The 18,787-nt window shown below is 43.5% G+C and overlaps 1 protein-coding gene across 1 annotated transcript in view; it reads right to left on the bottom strand.

The window, feature by feature from the left end:
- The window catches only part of LOC107111380 (zinc finger protein RFP-like), a 35,439-nt gene that overhangs the window by 2,263 nt on the left and 14,389 nt on the right, over positions 1-18,787 (bottom strand). The window contains exon 6 of the mRNA XM_015412348.1: positions 3,238-3,378. Within this exon, the coding sequence (XP_015267834.1) occupies positions 3,238-3,378 (141 nt within the window). The remainder of the gene's footprint in view (positions 1-3,237; positions 3,379-18,787) is intronic.

Below are 18,787 nucleotides of genomic sequence, written 5' to 3'. Positions count from 1 at the left end.
GCTTCCCTTCTCAGGTCAATAAATTCTGTTTATAGTGTTAGTAAAGGAGAAAGCCCTTGCTTGAAATCAAAAGTAGTGTGTCAACTGAACTCCCCTTCCTGCTAGGCCTCTTTTTTTGGCGAAAGGTTTATGATTTTACAATATATTAGAGCAGAGTGAATGAGGGAGATGCGCCCAACACCCCTTTTGAATGCAGTCTGTGTTTTCATTTGAGGCTCCTGGGAGTCTAGCTGGCCCCTTTAGGGAATGTAATGATTCACTCCTCTTATCTAGGATGCTTCCTTCTGCATACATATGTAAAGTCCTTGAGGATTTCCAGATGAAGACCTGCGTTCCTTGTCAAATAATGCGAATGAATGTACCTGAACTCCAAATGGAGGTCCACCAATGGATTTGTGCCAACGCATATGATACCAATGTACCTGTAACCAATGATGTCTCTTATGGATTGTAAATCATGTGTGTCATTTGGAGTATATAATCTTCTGCACATCATGTTTGGGCCAGAATGCAGATGGCTTTGGTGGGCAATTCATTGCGTAGCATTGTTTTCATGTTTATTGCAATAAATAACTTAGAAATCCTACTCTCTGGACTTCACTGGTGTGTCTATTCATCAGGCCAGGGACACACAGGCCATGACTTGTGGAACACCCATTGCTGCAAGAAACCCAACTCCGCCGACCAAAGGAACTGCTCAGCTGCAGTCCTGCTCGGCACTGATGGAAAAGCTACAGGCCCACCACAAAATTCTGCCTTTAATTGGGTGGCAAGAGCCTTGAAGAGAACATGTGCACCTAATATGACTAATCAGGAGAAACCAGCAGTTATTCCAATTCTGCCACCACCACCACGCAGTCCTTTCAGTCGCAGGCTTCTGCTGTTTCCCTGGGGCTGTTGTGGCTGCAGATATCATGCTACCAAAACCGGGTTGAGAAATTCATTTAGATTTCAGGTGGAGCCCCAGCAGGGTATAATGCCATGCCCACCATCCATAGCAGCCATTTCCTCCAGGTGAACTTTTACCTCTAGAGCCAGTTTGGTGTAGTGGTTAAGCGCCCAGACTCTAATCTGTGAGAACTGAGTTTGATTCCCCACTCCTCCACTTGCAGCTGCTGGCATGACCTTGGGCTAACCATAGTTCTGTCAGTGCTGTTCTTGAAAAAGAGCAGTTTCTGTCAGAGCCCTCTCAGCCCCACCCACCTCACAGGGTGTGTGTGGTGGGGAGGGGAAGGGAAAGGGGTTTGTAAATTGCTCTGAGACTCCGAGTGAAGGGCGGGGTATAAATCCAATCTCTTCTTCTGTTGTTTGGGGATCCCTTATACTTCTGGGAAATCTCCAGGCTCCATCTGGAGGTTGGCATCTGTTGAGTATAGATGGAGCACAGTGGTTTATATTCAGAGGGTTTCCCTGACTACAGCCATTGCTCCCCCCCCCTTTTTGTCATTTGTTTAAACTGGCAACTGAACAGTGGGATTACTTGTGTATCAGATCGTCTGAATCCCAAACTTTAATTATTATTTTTTAAAAGGCTCTGGTTCCTTCCCTTGTGGAGCTCCGGATAGTACATGAACTCGTGACTCACATTTTCCTGCTTTCTTTCCCTCTGTAGGCCTGAATACCCCTCCTGCAATGCTAACACCCCACCCTCCAGGAATGGCAGGGAGCACTCTGGCCAGCAACTAGGGTTAGCAATAAAGATAGTAGCTCAGTCACAAGCAGACCTACAAATAAAGCACAAAGCATGTGACTGTAGCATTTGTTTATAGGCCAGCAACTAGGGTTGCCAAGTCAGGAGCTCGGGGAAAGAGAGAATTTGATGCCAGAGAGGCCCCCTGTAAAGTTTGGAGTTTACATCAGCAGGTCAAGGGCATAACTCTTGTTTTGCTTGAAATGCAGCAAACAGGGTTGCCAGGTCCCCCCTGGCCACCAGCAGGCGATGGGGGGCAGGGTTGCCAGATCCAGGTTGGGAAACTCTTGGAGATTTCAGAGTGGAGCCTGGGACCTCAGTGGGGCACAATGCCATGCGGTCCACCCTCCAAAGCATCCATTTCCTCCAGGAGAGCTGATCTCTGTAGTCAGGAGATGAGCAGTAATTCTGGGGGATCCCCAGGTCTGTCCTGGAGAATGGCATCCCTAGGCAGCAAACAAAGCCTCAGGCATTCCTTTTGGAATTGCAACTCCATGAACCCCACCTTCCCTTCTCAACAAAAAGTATCTGCCATGTCATCAGTAGGTGGCAACTGTAAGGAATCTATATTACGTCATCCCACTTTTAAGCAGCCATTTCCAGGGAAACTAATCTCTGCAGTTGTAATTTTGGGAGAAGAATGAGGCAAGAGAGGTGGAAAGATGTTGGAACAGCTGTATTTGGAAATTGCCATGCCCATTAAAAACAACAACAACACACACATCAGAGAATACATACGATAGCTGAACTCCAGGCATATCTTTTTGTGGGGGGAGGGGGTATAAAAAGTTTAAAAGGGTAGAATTCCCACTACAAAGAAATTTGAAGGCAGGAAAGACCCATCAGGAACAGCACTTGAGCCTCACATAGCATTCTGCCTCCCCCCCAGTTTTCGAGAGGCAAATCTGATTGTGTTATAAAGCCCTGCAGCAAGATGAGAGACCAGGAATCCAATTTCCATTGGGGAGTTAGTGAAGGGATGATGTACCCTCGCAGCCCCTCTTGCCCCCGCAGATGCAACATTCTGTGTACTGCCAATGGGAACCAGAAGTGCTGCTGAAACCCATTAAGACTGTCAACCCTAGTTGGGCTTTCCTGCAGCTACAGAGAAATGGCTAAAATGTCACCTCTTTCCACCCATCATGGTGACCACTCCCTTCAAGAGCAACATATTAATGAGGTTTTTTCGTAAAGTGAGAAATAGGGACAGAGTGCCTCCCCAGAGAATGAGGCTGAAGGGAAAGCAAAGAGTCTTTGCTTTGTCTCAGTAGAAAAAAATTCCACACAGCCTTTTTCATAGTCCAGGGACACCCGGATCTTTTCCGGAATGCTGGCAGATAAAGTGACTGACTGAGAGGAAGTCAAAGCAAACATCTGCGAGTACCCACGACTGTATTTTGTTTGCACAATCCAGAATCCTTCATCAGGGTTAAGGGTGATGTTTCCCTTCCTCTTCACAGACTCTCTAGCGACACCCACAGCCCACCCTGCCCATCCATTCCTCACTTCCACCTCCCAACAGTGTCTTCCTGAGGTGAATTTCTCACGGCCCAGCACACTCCGTAGGGTATCAAATTGCTCAGGGTTGTCAGGAAAGTTTCCTCTGTTGCTTCCCCATGTCACACTCTTCATATTTGAAGACACGAGGAGTTCGGGATGTGCTGTCTTCAGATCCAAAGTCACATTCACTGCAGAAAAGAGGGGCGAAGGAACAGCTTAATTGAGGAGGCTATCAGTGAAAGAGCTGATGTTATGTATTGAAAGGTGACTCAGAAAACCCATTCTCGGCAGGCCCAGGAAAGAGAAGAAGCATCACTCCCACAGGAAGAGAACTGCACTGTCTGATGAACGCACTTGAGGCCCGTTTTGCAGCCCAGCTGCTGAGAGAGAGAACAGCTCGCTTAATACACCAGTGGCTGAAGTGCAAATCTCAGCTTGCCTCACACTATCAGGGTCTCAAAGCACCGGTAAGACTGGAAGATTCCCGATCCTTGAGCTGAGGTGGGAGAGAAAAACAGTCTCCCCAAAGCCACAACTCCTGTGTGAATGGATCGATCCACTGCACAGCAACCAGCTTCACTATTTTTTTTTGCCATCAAGTCCCAGAAGACTTATGGTCACCTCGTGGAGTTCTGAAGGCAAGAAATGTTAATAGGGGCCATTGCCTGCCTCTGCGTTGCAACCCTGGACTTCCTTGGTGGTCTCCCATCCAAATCCTAACCAGGCCGGCCCTGCTGAGCCTCTCAGACCTGATCAGATCAGGCTAGCCTGGCCCATCCAGGTGAGGCCAACTTACCTTTACAGACAGGACGTAATTATAGAGCTAGATGGGGAGATCTGTTCATGCATTTGCTTTGGCCCTGAGTCACTCCGCCAGCTCTCTTCCATCTGCCATCCCCCCATTCTTACAAATCATCCTAAACTGTCCCAAAAGGCGGAATTTTATTGTAATTTTCCACATGTATTACATACACAAAGAGTAGACATACAAACATTAATGGGGAATAATTGCTTTTCTTAACAAACATTATGCTTATGCCTAAGTAACATTATTCTCTAATCTTGTGTACTGTGGGTAGCAACCATATATATCTCTAGCCTCAATGGGTATATATACTTTCTATTAATAAATCAATGATCTGTCAACTATGTTCTTGCTTACATATTATTATCATACCATTTATAAAACCAGGTATTTTGGAATGCAGAGTCTGTTAAACCTTTCATCAATAAAGTCAGTTTATCCAGTTCCGCTGCCTCTAAGACTTTGTTTATATATTCTCGCTTCCTTGGTGTCTCCGTTAATTTCCAGTACTTTGCATAAAGAATTCTGGCAGCCGTAGTTAAATATACAATCAAGTAACGATCATCTTTGTTGGAGTTTTCAGGTAAAATATTCAACAATAAAACCTCTGGTGTAAATAATACTACCGTACCTAACACTTTTTTGCAAAACTTCATGAACTTCATGAACCATTGCCCAATATTTCTTACTTTTTTCACAATGCCACCACATATGATAAAACGAGCTGACCTTATTTTCGCATTTCCAACACTTATTGGAACATATAGAGTCAAATTTAGCCAACCTTTCGGGTGTTACATACCATCTGTAAAACATTTTATAAACATTTTCTTTGTATGGAATAGCTTTAGTAATTTTAATGTTTTTCTTCCATATTTGATCCCACTGCTCTAAATTAATATTATGCCCAATGAATCATATTCCCTTTAACTCTCTTCAGACATCAACTAATTAAGTAAAAGTACATAAATTCTTTGAATAAGCTTTAAATCCGTAGATATAATGATCTTTTCAATCTCTAACAGGTTCTTATAAAATCCAATTTTCTTGTCTTTAGTATATCTGGATTCTATTTGTGCTCTTTGCCACCACTGTAAATCCTCTAATGGTTTCAGCCGCTCATCAGAGTCCAATATGTCCAGATATCTTCTCTGCTTTTCTTCCTGATAAACATTTGGAAGTGTAATAGCTTCTAAAGGGACTATCAGTTTTGAGTTCTTTGTATAAAATTGCTTGTGTATAGTTTCCCAGACTTTAAATAGAGACACCCGTATCCAATGTTGCTTGAAATATTTATGGGTACTCGCCTTTTCAGACCATAAAAAGGCATGCCAACCTAGCAAAAGATTGTGGCCTTCCAATGTTAATATTCGCTTGTCTTCCAATGAGACCCAGTTTTTAATCCACGTCATTGCAGCTGCTCTGTAGTAAAGGTTCCAATTTGGTAGGCCAAAGCCCCCCCTCTCTATTAAATCTTGTAAAGCTTTCAGTTTTATTCTAGGTCTCGTACCTTGCCAGATAAATTTTGAAATCGCCTGTTCTAATTCTTTGACGATTTTTTGATTTTGCAAAATAGGAGTTGTTTGGAATAAAAATAGCCATTTCGGAAGTATATTCATTTTAATTGTTGCAATACGTCCCATTAAAGATATCTGTATATCTTTCCATTTTTCCAAATCCTGTTTTGTCATCTTCAACAATTCTTTATAATTATTCTCTTGTAATGAACTGCATTTATTTGTCATAATAATCCCTAAATATTTTATTTTCTTCTGTGGTTGAAAATTTGAAATTTCCTGTAATTGAGTCACCCATTCCTCTTCCATATTTTTAGTCAGTATCTTAGTTTTGTTAATATTTACTCTCAAACCAGCTACTAGTCCATAGTCCATAAGATCTTGTTTCAAGATATGAATCAAGTCCATAGAGTTCTCCAGTATGAATACTAAGTCATCGGCAAATGCCAAAAGTTTATATTCTTCTCCTTTTAGTTTTAGGCCCTTAATCTGTTCTTGTCCTCTTATTGAATCATTAAGTATCTCTAAAGCAAAAATGAACAACAGAGGAGAAAGTGGACACCCTGGTCTTGTTCCTTTTTGTATTTCTTTTCTTTTCTTTTTTTTTAAGCCCCCGGAGGGGATTTTTTAAATTATTTTTTATAAACTGCACAAAACTACAACAGAAAAATTTTGGAGGGGGGAGTACATTTAAGGGAGAAAGTAAAGTACCCACTACTATCTAAAAACCCAAGAAAGGAGATCTTCCAAGTAGCTTAACATACATTTGGTCTTCACTTCATTTATATTCTTATAAACTGAGTCATTTGCTTAAAATGCTTTTCTAGCTTTTTCTTTAAATCTTAACTGTCTAATAACAGTACCCCCCATCATCTCATTTCATCAGTTTTCAAAGGCACAATTCAGAGTCCTTCAGCCTTACTTCTCTTTTCCCCACCTCTTCCACAGTTTGTAAGGACTTTTGGGGGCTGCTGCCCCTTGTTGTGACAAAGAGTCCTCTCCAGAAGAACCAGAGTCCAGCTCGCCACTTGACTTGCTGTCCTCTTCTTTTCTTCCATCCTCTGGTTTTTCCAGCTGAACCCTCAGGAATTCATGAGCTTTCACAACAGAGTCTATCTTTTCTTTTTTGTCCTTAATTTTAAAGGTGACGCCTTCTGGAATTAACCATTTGTATCCAATTGAATTTGTTTGAAGAAAAAGCACCAAGTCTTTATACTTCTTTCTCCGTTGTTGTATCTCAAATGGAATATCTTTCAAAATTCTGATAACCTTTTCTCCCACTTTCATGGGTGTACCAAAAACTGCTTTCAGGATTGCATCCCTTACATACCTCTTCAAGAATATACCCACAATATCCCCAGGCAGATTATTCTTCTTTATATATCCGGAATATGACCTATAGGCCACATCCATATCGTTTAACAACTGTTCCGCCTTCATCTCCATCACTGGGGCTAGTAGTTCACTCATCACTTCTTTAAGATTCTCTCCTTTGTTCTCTGGTATGCCCTGGAAGCGAAGAAGCATATTAGCCTTTTCCATTTGTAGTTGAAGCAGCTGATCTTCCGTCGAAGTCTGTTTCTTTTCCAGCTTTTGCACTTTTTTCTTCACCTTTTGTGTAGTTGCGTCCACTTCATTAACCTTCTCAGTATTTTGTTTCATCAATTGCAAAGTCTCATTTATTCATTGAGTCATATTAGACAACTGTTGGGTCATTGCTGCCATCTGTTCCTTGCAGTTATTCAGCTGTTCCAGCAGAGGGCGCATGGTTTCGGCGATTTGCCTTGCCAACTCACTGGTCACTTCCGTTTTGGGACTCTCCGTCACTTTCAATTTCAAAAGTTTTTCTTTGTCTTTGTCCTTTCCCCCCACCATCTTTGCCGTTTGTTTACTTTTGGCAATTTTTAAAAAGTCTCTGAATATGCACTTAAACGCTTGAACACACCTTGGTGAGTACTTCTAGACAGTTTTCTACACATTTTCTTCTGCTCCCCCCTCCACCGCTTAAAAGTTCATGCGCATGGGAGGCATCCCCCCCCCGCTCGCCTTTTTTCCGTTCCACAAAATGGGGTGGGTAGCAATCTTTTTCTTTTAGAATCGCTTTGCAGCTCGACTCACATTCATAATTGGTTCGTAGACCTTGCTTAGTTTCATTTTCACACGCTCGGTTTCCTTCGCTTGTCCCAGCTAGCGTTTCTTGCGTCCATTCGGCCTCTCAGCTTGAAGAACCTTTGGAACAGAGAGGCGCCTCAATTCTCTGGCATTCCACCATCGAAGAGGCGACCTCTCAAAAGTTCCATGGCCAGGGTCCCTTCAACCGGGTCCCTGGGGAAGAGTGATCCTGCGCACCTCCCTCCTTCAGCTGGAGCGCAGCTCATCCCCGGAGCAGTCCGGGAGATGCGTCTGCCCAGCACGCCGCCATCACCGGAAGTCCTTCCTTTTTGTATTTCAATATTTTGAATCTGTTTCCCGTTGAGCATTATCACTGCCTTTTGTTTCATGTAGATTGCTTGGATCATCTTCACAAAGTTCGCACCTGCTTGTGCCTCTTTTAACGCTTCCAACATAAAATTCCAGTTAACGTTGTCAAAGGCTTTCTCTGCATCTAAAAATATCAATGCCAACAGCTTTTCCGGGTGTGCCTCATAATATTCTATTACATCCAAAATACATCTTAAACTATTTTTAACTTGTCTTTTTGGTAAGAAGCCAACTTGATCTTTATGCATTATAATAATATTTTTTAAGTCTTTCAGCTAATATTAAGGCAAAAAGTTTGTAGTCCACATTTAATAGAGAAATCGGTCTATAATTTTTAATTTCTTTTTCATCTGAATCTTGCTTATGGATTAGTAATATTATTGCTTCTTTCCATGATTCTGGAAAGTTACACACTGTTCTTCAAGATAAAATTCTATTGGAAGACCATCTGGGCCTGGTGCTTTAACTTTATTTTGTTCTTTTAAGGCCTCTGTCACCTCCATCATCGTAATTGGTTGGTTAAGAGCCTCCCTTTGATGTTCTGTGAATTTCTTCAGTTGGTGCGTACTCAAATATTCTTTTATCTGTTTGATATTAATGTCTGATTTTTTATATAGTTCTTTGTAGAAACTTTCTACTAAAGCTTTCATTTCTTGCATTCTGTTTGTTTCTGATCCATCTCCTTTGTGCAAGGCTTTTATAAACAATTTTCCCCTTTGTTTCCTTATCTTATGGGCTAGCCATCTCGTTGGTTTGTTAGCATTTTCCCCCCAAAAAAAACTGCCTTGCAAATAGCAATTTTTAGCCATTTCTTGTGAAAGTAGACAGTTCATTCTATGCTGCAATAACTTGAGTTTAGATTTCTCTGATAATGTTGAATCCATCATCAACTTTCCTTCTTGAATTTGAATATCCTTTTGCAACTTAAGATACTCCTGCTTCCTCTGCTTATTCTCTCTTGCAGATTCTTGAATCAGAAGACCTCTAGAAAAGGCCTTACAGGTGTCCCATACCAGATTTAAAGTTGTGTCTCCTTGTAGATTTGTCCTGAAGAAATCTTTAAGCTCTTCCTTCATTTTTTAAACAAATTTAAGATTTTTCAAATGAGATATATTCAGAGTCCATCTGCTTCTAGGTTTACACATCTGCAGCTCCACAGAAATAGGTTTATGATCTGCATAGGTTCCCGCTTCAATCTCTGCTTCCAGAAGATCGTTAATAGTTGTCGATGAAATCCAGCACATATCTAATCTGGACCAGGAATCATGTCTTGCTGAGAAGAACGTGTACTGCCGTGTAATAGGATTCCTAGCTCTCCAAGTATCCACCAAATTTAACTCTACCAAAAGCCGCCAAAGAGAAGGTAGAAATCCTGTACCTCTTTTCTCCTTCCTCCATTTTTTCTTTTTTCCGAGATTGATTTTTTTTCCTGTCTTCCTTCTTATCAAAGACCGTGTTGTAATCTCCTATAATGCAGATCTCCTGGAAATCTTGTTGAATGATCAGATTCTGTAGTTTCTTATAAAAAATTTCTTGGTGCTGATTTGGTGCGTAATTATTGACAATAAGCATCTTCTTCATTTGTCTTCGTATTGTGACCATCAAAATTCCTCCATCAGTGGAATTATAGATTTGTTCTGGTTGAAGGTAGTCCTTTACAAATGTGGCAACACCTTTTTTTTTTTCGGAAGAGACAAATACTTTACCAAGGCCTTTTGTTTGAAGGTGTTTCCCATCCTGTTTTCTAATGTGTGTTTCTTGCAAACAAATAATATCGAATTTTTGTTTTCTTAATTGATTAAAGATTCTCCTTCTCTTCTGTGGCCCATTTAAGCAGTTCACATTCACCGATATGATTTTCATTTTACCTCTTTTCATCTTGGTTTAAATTCTGTGTCTCCTGTTTTTCTTTTGAGTGCTGTCTAGTGTGGATTGGAGATTGCTGTATTGTTCCTGGTCATTTTGATGATCTTGGTTGCCTTGGTGATTTTGCACTAGCTGCTGTAACTCCTTGTACGTTTCCCTCTTCTTCTTCCTCTATTTCTCCTTCTCCTTCCTTCCCTTCTTGATCTGTGTCCAAGAACTCTCCACATGTCTTCAAAAAAATCTTCTGCCTTGAAGACGGATGTTATCCTGTGTTTTTCCCCTTGTAGGTCAAGAGTAGTCCTTCAGGTAGCAGTCATCTGTAAGTTATATTATTGTTTCTCAGCACTGTTGTCAAGTTGAAATAATCTCTTCTTTTTTTCCCTGACTCTCCAAGGGATTTCTTTAAGTACATTAATTTCAGTTTCATCCATCATCAACGGCGTCACATTAACTTCTCTCAAAATCTTGCCTCTGACAGCCCGTTTATGGAAGCGGACTTGGACCTCTCTTGGAAGTTGGAATTTTCTTACATATGCTGAATTCATTCTAAATGCTGAATCAATTTCCTGGCTGAGCATGTCCACATCTTGTATATTTAAATGTTTGGCCAATAATTTAGCCATTTTGTTAGGAAGATCTTCATTCTTTTCTTCAGGCACGTTTTGAAATCTCAAGATATAGGCGGCTCTTTCAACCTGCAGTCTTGTTAGATCTTGTTCCATAGTAGATTGTTTCACCTGTCTCTTTAATCCTGTTCTCCATCACTTTTGCTTTGGTTTCTATTTTAGCTGTAGTAGTATTTATTTCAGTGATCTTCTGGGTATTGTCTGTTATCTGTTTCTGAAGTGCCTGTAAGCTAGTAGAAAATTTCTCAGTTATATCTTCCATTGCCTTTTTGATGGGATCTACTGCTACTTGAATAGAGTTCCTAATTTCATCCATTGTGACCTTGATGGGTTCAATTGCACCGACAACGGAACTCTGGATTGATTGTTGCACCACTGCTTGCATCTCCAATTTGTGCAGGGAGTGAGAGCTTAGATGTGCCAGCTGTTAGTGCACTTGGTGAGGATGATGGTATTTTATTAAGTTGATTTCCTTGGCCTTGAGATGACATCTTGCACACTGTACTCAGCCGAATAGGTTTAGCAGGTTTCTTCAGTAACTGGCAGTTTGCTCTAGTTCCTCTTCTTTTTTCCCCGCTTCTCTTTAATTCAACTTTAATATTTATTGCCACCTCTGGCACAATATTTATAAAAGTCCAAAATTACTGGCTTGATGCCCAGAGCTTGATTACAATAACACAGTTGGTTCACTGGCTCACTGCCCAGATTTTGCTTTCAATGACTGAGTTAGGTGTTTGGGTTTTCTTCAGTCCTTTGTTTTGTAATATAAGCCACAAGAATGTCTCTCAAGGTCAGCTCAAGAAGCCTCACCCCCAGCCAAATCTATTTTTCCAGTCCCAAAGCCACTGGGGGGGGAGGGGCTTCAAGCTGTTTCCACTCCACTTTAAAAGAATTTGTAGCTTTTAGGCACTTTTAAACATTTTCTCTTATTAGACAATCACCTTTGTCTAGTTTTTAGAGACCACCAAAAATTTATAAAGGGCTTTCTAAATCTCCCAGCCCTACCCCTATTGGGGTGAAAAATTGAATACGCTGAAACAGGGTCTCTACATTGCACAAATTTTCTTAAGGTAAAGTTTAGCCTTCAATTTAACAGTTATTAGGCTCCTTCCTCTCCAAGCATCGCCCCAAAGCAGAAAAGGAAAGTGATGTTGCTCCGTCTATTCCCTCTCGTTGGCTGCTTTAACCAAGGGGGAAAACATCCCGCCAGCACTTTCAAAACACTTAGGGGGCTTAGGTTACGACAGTCCCTTCTTTATGCCCCCAAGCCATATCTGTGCTACTTACAGTTCACCGTATGATTTTGAACTGCAGTTTCTAACTCCCCTCAGTGCGGGAAGCGACAGCTTTGCCTGTTGAATCAGGCTCCTCTTCTGGTCCAGCATTGGAGGCGATCTCTAGTACACCCTGTGAGTTGCAAATTAGCAGGGGACAGGATCAAGCCCATAGCAGCCCACTACCCCTTTCCCCGGGGGAGTGGAGGGTCTTCCAAATGATTGAAAGACCCTTTAAACAAACCAAGAAGTGGCAAGCGCTCATCAGAGTGACTGTCGCGCAGTGCTGCAACCCCATCTCTCTACCCTTGAATCTTGTGGCAGGGGAAATCGACTGCCTCTCCCAGGTGAGTGGAAGCATCTAAGAAAGCTGTGTGGAATATTTGAAAAAAGAGCTTCTGTTGAACCTCCCCCTCCCACCAAAAGCAGCCCTTCCCTTTTAGCCCCACCTTTGTGCAGTAGTTCATCCAGTCTATACTTCAGAGGTTCTGTTAGGTAGAGAAATGAAAGGCAAATTTACTCAGAGCATTCTACAAATAACAAAATATCCTTTCACCCACCTATGGCTCAGACAAAACCCTTTGAAATTACGTTGTGTCATAGAATCATAGAAGGTTAGAGTTGGAAGGGACCTTACAGGTCATCTAGTCCAACCCCCTGCACTCTGCAGGAGCATAGCCAAAAGATAGCCCTACAACATACCCGAAAAATGGTCATCCAACCTCCACTTGAAAATGTCCAGTGAAGGAGCATCCACCACCTCTCAAGGCAGTCTGTTCCACTGCTCAACCACTCTTACAGTTAGGAAGTTTCTCCTGATATTTAGCCAATAATGACTCCCTTGTAATTTCCACCCATTAGATCTAGTCTTGAAATCCGTGTCAAGGGAGAATAGATCTGCTCCATCTTCTACATGACATCCCTTCAAATATTTGAAGACTGCAATCATGTCCGCTCTAACCCTTCTCTTTCCCAGGCTAAACATACCCCACTCTTTCAGCCTTTCCTCGTAAGACTTGGATTCCAACCTTCTCACCATCCTGGTTGCCCTCTTCTGGACATGCTTGAGCTTGTCAACATCCTTCCTAAAATGTGGTGCCCAAAACTGGACACAGTACTCCATTGTCTAAACATGGACCATGTGTAACAAATGACAGCTATCAGACCATCGAGGAGTAAACTAGCTCAGCGTTTGATCCTTCTGAATCAGTTCTGATTTTCCAGTACTGACATTCCTAAGGAACCAGACAATGTTTCCCTAAAATCTTTGCATTCCTATTTTCACCCCTAGTGTTGTTCCAAAGGCTTATTGTTTTGGAGCTTTTAATAGTGGAATCCCTTCAGACATTAACTAGGACAACACCACTCTGGTCCAGAGGTGTGCTTTGCAAGTGTGTCTGCACCCATCTCACCTCCAAACCTCCTCTCCCCCGCTCCATCATAGAGTTACCCATCATCCATTCCCCTGACTCATCAAAGAGCATAGAAGTGAATTAATTTCATTCGTTAGTTTCACTCTGCAGTCCCAGCAAGGGCAGCTCTGAGGCTGAAGAGGCTGGTTGCCCTGCCCTGCCCTGCCCTTCCCTTCCAGTGGAGCTGGGACACAACACCAGTCATGGCAGGCCCTCCCAGTCCACCTCAAGCCCCCCACAAAATCTTTTCAATTAAAAAAAACAACACTTCTGTAGTATGCTGCTGTCCTGGTCTGTGACAATTCACACCATGCAAGTTTGAAGTGAAGAAAATCCAGAAAAATGGATCTTCTCCTCAGACGGGAAGGAACAGTAGCAGTCAGTAAGTATTGGCGAGGAGGCTGAGGAAGGACGAGGGTCCACCACAACACCAAATGTTGCTGAGGACAATCACCATTGGACAAGAGCTAGAAACTACAAGACAGGGACCTACAAGGAATCACAGGGGAGGGGATGTCCCATCCCACCCCCTTGGCCAGGTTCCATTCTCCTATCCTAGAATCAGAGTTGGAATGGACCTCTGGGGTCAGCTAGCCCAACCTGCTGCACAATGCAGGAAATTCACAAATACCTCCCCCCTCCACACCCCCAGGGACCACTGTTCCATGGCCCGGAGATGACAAAAAATCTCCAGGATCGCCAGTCAAAGTGGCCTGGAGAAAAACTGCTTCCTGACCCCAAACTTATTGGAAACTTTTATTAATACCTTCTGAACATGAACTAATAGCGAAGATTATGGAAAGTGTGGAAATGGACAAGCTGACCTCGATCTTAAAAGGGCAAATGGAAGAAGACTTTGTTGGACTATGGGCTCCATTTTATAATTGGATGATGCCTGATCCTTGAGCTGAGGTGGGAGAGAAAAACAGTCTCCCCAAGGCCACCACTCCTGTGTGAATGGATTGATCCACTGCATGGCAGCCAGCTTCGCTATTCTTTTGCCGTCAAGTCCCAGAAGACTTATGGCCACCCTGTGAAGTTCTGGAGGTAAGAGACATTGAGAGGTGCCACTGCCTGCCTCTGCATTGCAACCCTGGACTTCCTTGGTGGTCTCCCATTCAAATCCTAACCAGGCCAGCCCTGCTGAGCTTCTCAGACCTGATCAGATCAGGCTAGCCTGGCCCATCCAGGTGAGGGCAACTTACCTTTGCAGACCGGAAGTCATTAAAGAGCTAAATGGAGAGATCCGTTCATGCATTTGCTTTGGCCCTGAGCCACTCCACCAGCTCTCTTCCATCTGCCATCCCCTCATTCTTACAAATCATCCTAAACCCTTGGGATTTCCCATTTCCCATGAGAGTCTTGTGGCAGGGGAAACCGACTGCCTCTCCCAGGTGAGTGGAAGCATCTAAGACAGCCGTGGTGAATATTTGAAAAAAGAGCTTCTGTTGAACCTCCCCCCAAAAGCCGCCCTTCCCTTTTAGCCCCATGCAGATAGCTACCTTTGTGCAGTACTTCATCCAGGGTATCCTCCAGAGACTCTGTTAGGTGGAGAAATGAAGGGCAAATTTACTCAGAGCATTCTACAAATAACAAAATATCATTTCACCCACCTACGACTCAGACAGAACCCTTTGAAATACGTTGGGTCAACGGCCGTTGTCTAAAAGTGGACCGTGTGCAACAAATGACAGCTATCATAGTATCGAGGAGTAAACTAGTTCAGCGTTCAATCCTTCTTAATCCATTCTGATTTTTCCAGTACTGACATCCATCACTCACCCACTCATTTCTAGGGAAACAGACAATGTCCCCCTAAAATCTTTGCATTCCTATTTTCACCCCTAGTGTTGTTCCAAAGGGTTACATTTTTGGAACTTTTAATAGTGGAACCCCTTCAGACAATAACTAGCACAACACTACTCTGGTCTGGAGGTGTGGTTTGCAATGGCATCTGCACCCATCTCACCTCCAAACCTCCTGCTCCGGCACAGAGTTACCCCATATCCTTTCCCCTGACTCATCAAAGGGCTTAGAAGTGAATTAATTTCATTCGTTAGTTTCACTCTGCAGTCCCAGCAAGGGCAGCTCTGAGGCTGAAGAGGCTGGTTGCCCTGCCCTGCCCTTTTCTTCCAGTGGAGCTGGGACACAACGCCAGTCATGACAATCCCTTCCACTCGACCTTAAGCCCCGACAAAATCTTTTCAATTCAAAAAAACACTTCTGTAGTATGCTGCTGTCCTGCTCTGTGACCATTCACACCATGCAAGTTTGAAGTGAAGAAAACCCAGAAAATGGATCTTCTCCTCAACTGGGGAGGAACAGCAGCAGGCAGTAAGTACTGGCGAGGAGGCTGAGGAAGGACGAAGGTCCACCACAACACAAAACGTTGTTGAAGACAATCACCATTGCACAAGAGCTAGAAACTACAAGAGGGACCTACAAGGAATCACAGAGGATGGGATGTCCCACCCCAGCCCCTTGGCCATGTTCCATTACAAATACCCCCCCCCTCCACACCCCCAGGGACCACTGTTCCATGGCCCGGAGATGACAAAAAATCTCCAGGATCGCCAGTCAAAGTGGCCTGGAGAAAAACTGCTTCCTGACCCCAAACTTATTGGAAACTTTTATTAATACCTTCTGAACATGAACTAATAGCGAAGATTATGGAAAGTGTGGAAATGGACAAGCTGACCTCGATCTTAAAAGGGCAAATGGAAGAAGACTTTGTTGGACTATGGGCTCCATTTTATAATTGGATGATGCCTGATCCTTGAGCTGAGGTGGGAGAGAAAAACAGTCTCCCCAAGGCCACCACTCCTGTGTGAATGGATTGATCCACTGCATGGCAGCCAGCTTCGCTATTCTTTTCCATCAAGTCCCAGCAGACTTACGGCCACCCTGTGGAGTTCTGAAGGCAAGAGACGATCAGAGGTGCCATTGCCTGCCTCTGTGTTGCAACCCTGGACCTCTTTCGTGGTCTCCCATCCAAATCCAAACCAGGCCAGCCCTGCTGAGCTTCTCAGACCTGATGAGATCAGGCTAGCCTGGCCCATCCAGGTGAGGGCAACTTACCTTTGCAGACAGGAAGTCATTTTAGAATTAAATGGGGAGATCTGTTCATGCGTGTCCTCTGGCCCTGAGCCACTCCACCAGCTCTCTTCCACCTGTCATCCCCACGTTGTTACAAATCATCCTAAACCCTTGGGATCTCCCATTTCCTGCAAGAGTCTTGCAGCAGAGAAAATCGACTGCCTCTCCCAGGTGAGTGGAAGCATCTAAGACAGCCGTGGTGAATATTTGAAAAAAGAGCTTCTGTTGAACCTCCCCCCAAAAGCCGCCCTTCCCTTTTAGCCCCATGCAGATAGCTACCTTTGTGCAGTACCTCATCCAGGGTATCCTCCAGAAACTCTGTCAGGTGGAGAAATGAAAGGCAAATTTACTCAGAGCATTCTACAAATAACAAAATATTATTTCACCCACCAACAGCTCAGACAGAACCCTTTGAAATTATGTTGTGTTGAAGTCCATTGTCTAAACGTGGACCATATGTAATGAATGACAGCTATCAGCCCATTTGGTGCCCAAAACTGGACACAGTACTCCATTGTCTAAACATGGACCATGTGTAACAAATGACAGCTATCAGACCATCGAGGAGTAAACTAGCTCAGCGTTTGATCCTTCTGAATCAGTTCTGATTTTCCAGTACTGACATTCCTAAGGAACCAGACAAATCAGTTCTGATTTTCCATTACTGACATCCGTCACTCACTGCACCCACTCATTTCTAAGGAACCCGACAGTGTTTCTCTAAAATCTTTGCATTCCTATTTTCACCCCTAGTGTTGTTCCAAAGGCTTATTGTTTTGGAGCTTTTAATAGTGGAATCCCTTCAGACATTAACTAGGACAACACCACTCTGGTCCAGAGGTGTGCTTTGCAAGTGTGTCTGCAACCCATCTCACCTCCAGACCTCCTCTCCCCCGCTCCATCATAGAGTTACCCATCATCCATTCCCCTGACTCATCAAAGAGCATAGAAGTGAATTAATTTCATTCGTTAGTTTCACTCTGCAGTCCCAGCAAGGGCAGCTCTGAGGCTGAAGAGGCTGGTTGCCCTGCCCTGCCCTGCCCTTCCCTTCCAGTGGAGCTGGGACACAACACCAGTCATGGCAGGCCCTCCCACTCCACCTCAAGCCCCCCACAAAATCTTTCAATTAAAAAAAAAACACTTCTGTAGTATGCTGCTGTCCTGGTCTGTGACAATTCACACCATGCAAGTTTGAAGTGAAGAAAATCCAGAAATTGGATCTTCTCCTCAGATGGGAAGGAACAGTAGCAGTCAGTAAGTATTGGCGAGGAGGCTGAGGAAGAACGAGGGTCCACCACAACACCAAATGTTGCTGAGGACAATCACCATTGCACAAGAGCTAGAAACTTACAAGACAGGGACCTACAAGGAATCACAGGGGAGGGGATGTCCTATCCCACCCCCTTGGCCAGGTTCCATTCTCCTATCCTAGAATCATAGAGTTGGAAGGGACCTCTGGGGTCAGCTAGTCCAACTCCCTGCACATGCACAATGCAGGAAATTCACAAATACCTCCCCCCTCCACACCCCCAGGGACCACTGTTCCATGGCCCGGAGATGACAAAAAATCTCCAGGATCGCCAGTCAAAGTGGCCTGGAGAAAAACTGCTTCCTGACCCCAAACTTATTGGAAACTTTTATTAATACCTTCTGAACATGAACTAATAGCGAAGATTATGGAAAGTGTGGAAATGGACAAGCTGACCTCGATCTTAAAATGGCAAATGGAAGAAGACTTCGTTGGACTATGGGCTCCATTTTATAATTGGATACGAGAGAAATACAAAGACATGAACTTTCTAATACTATAATATCTCACAGCCTATTTGTGAATAATATGAAATGACAAGTAGAGGAAAGTTACATGCAGAAAATCATTAGAAATGTTTCTTTCCCTGAGCGTTTCCTTTCCTTCTCCTTGCCTTACCCTTGTATATTTTAAAAACTTAATAAAATCTATTTTAAAAAAAGGAAACAGAAAACAATTCCGCACCATCCTCCCCTGCTCCTGCTTCCCACCTCTCTTCTCCCGTGTCTCGTGTTCTCTGCCATGTCCCCTGCATTCTCTCCTAGCTTCTCCCTCTCCAAGGAGGAAAAACTCCACTCTCCTCTGTTTGGATCCTACTTATCCTTCTTCCAGCTCCCCCCTGCCTCACGCCCATCTCCTTTGGGATCCTGGGAGGCTGCTTTGGCCAATATCTCATGAGATGGTTTTGAGAGATCTCATTCAGTATTCTGGGCTGACAAGGCACCCTCAAATAACAACACTGAGCCCTTCCCCCCTGCCAAATTATTGTGTGAAGTCTGCAGAAGGACTTGGTGCCCCTGCCAAAGCACTGGGTGTTTAGGTGAGACATTTGATGCTTTGGAATGAGCATTAACCAATTCGCAGTTTTCAATCAAGCGTGTATAATGTGAGGCACAGGGCCCTGGAATTGTTGCCTGGAACTGGCAACTCAAAACAGCCCCGGGTATCTTACAGGACTACCTTCCATGAGACTCAACTGGCATGTGTTCAGT

Source organism: Gekko japonicus, unplaced genomic scaffold (genome assembly GCF_001447785.1).
Source record: "Gekko japonicus isolate JY-2015 unplaced genomic scaffold, Gekko_japonicus_V1.1 scaffold4047, whole genome shotgun sequence".
In the NCBI taxonomy this organism is placed as follows: domain Eukaryota; kingdom Metazoa; phylum Chordata; class Lepidosauria; order Squamata; family Gekkonidae; genus Gekko; species Gekko japonicus.
The sequence above is the reverse complement of the archived record's forward strand: the minus strand, read 5'-3'. Positions and strand labels throughout refer to the sequence as shown.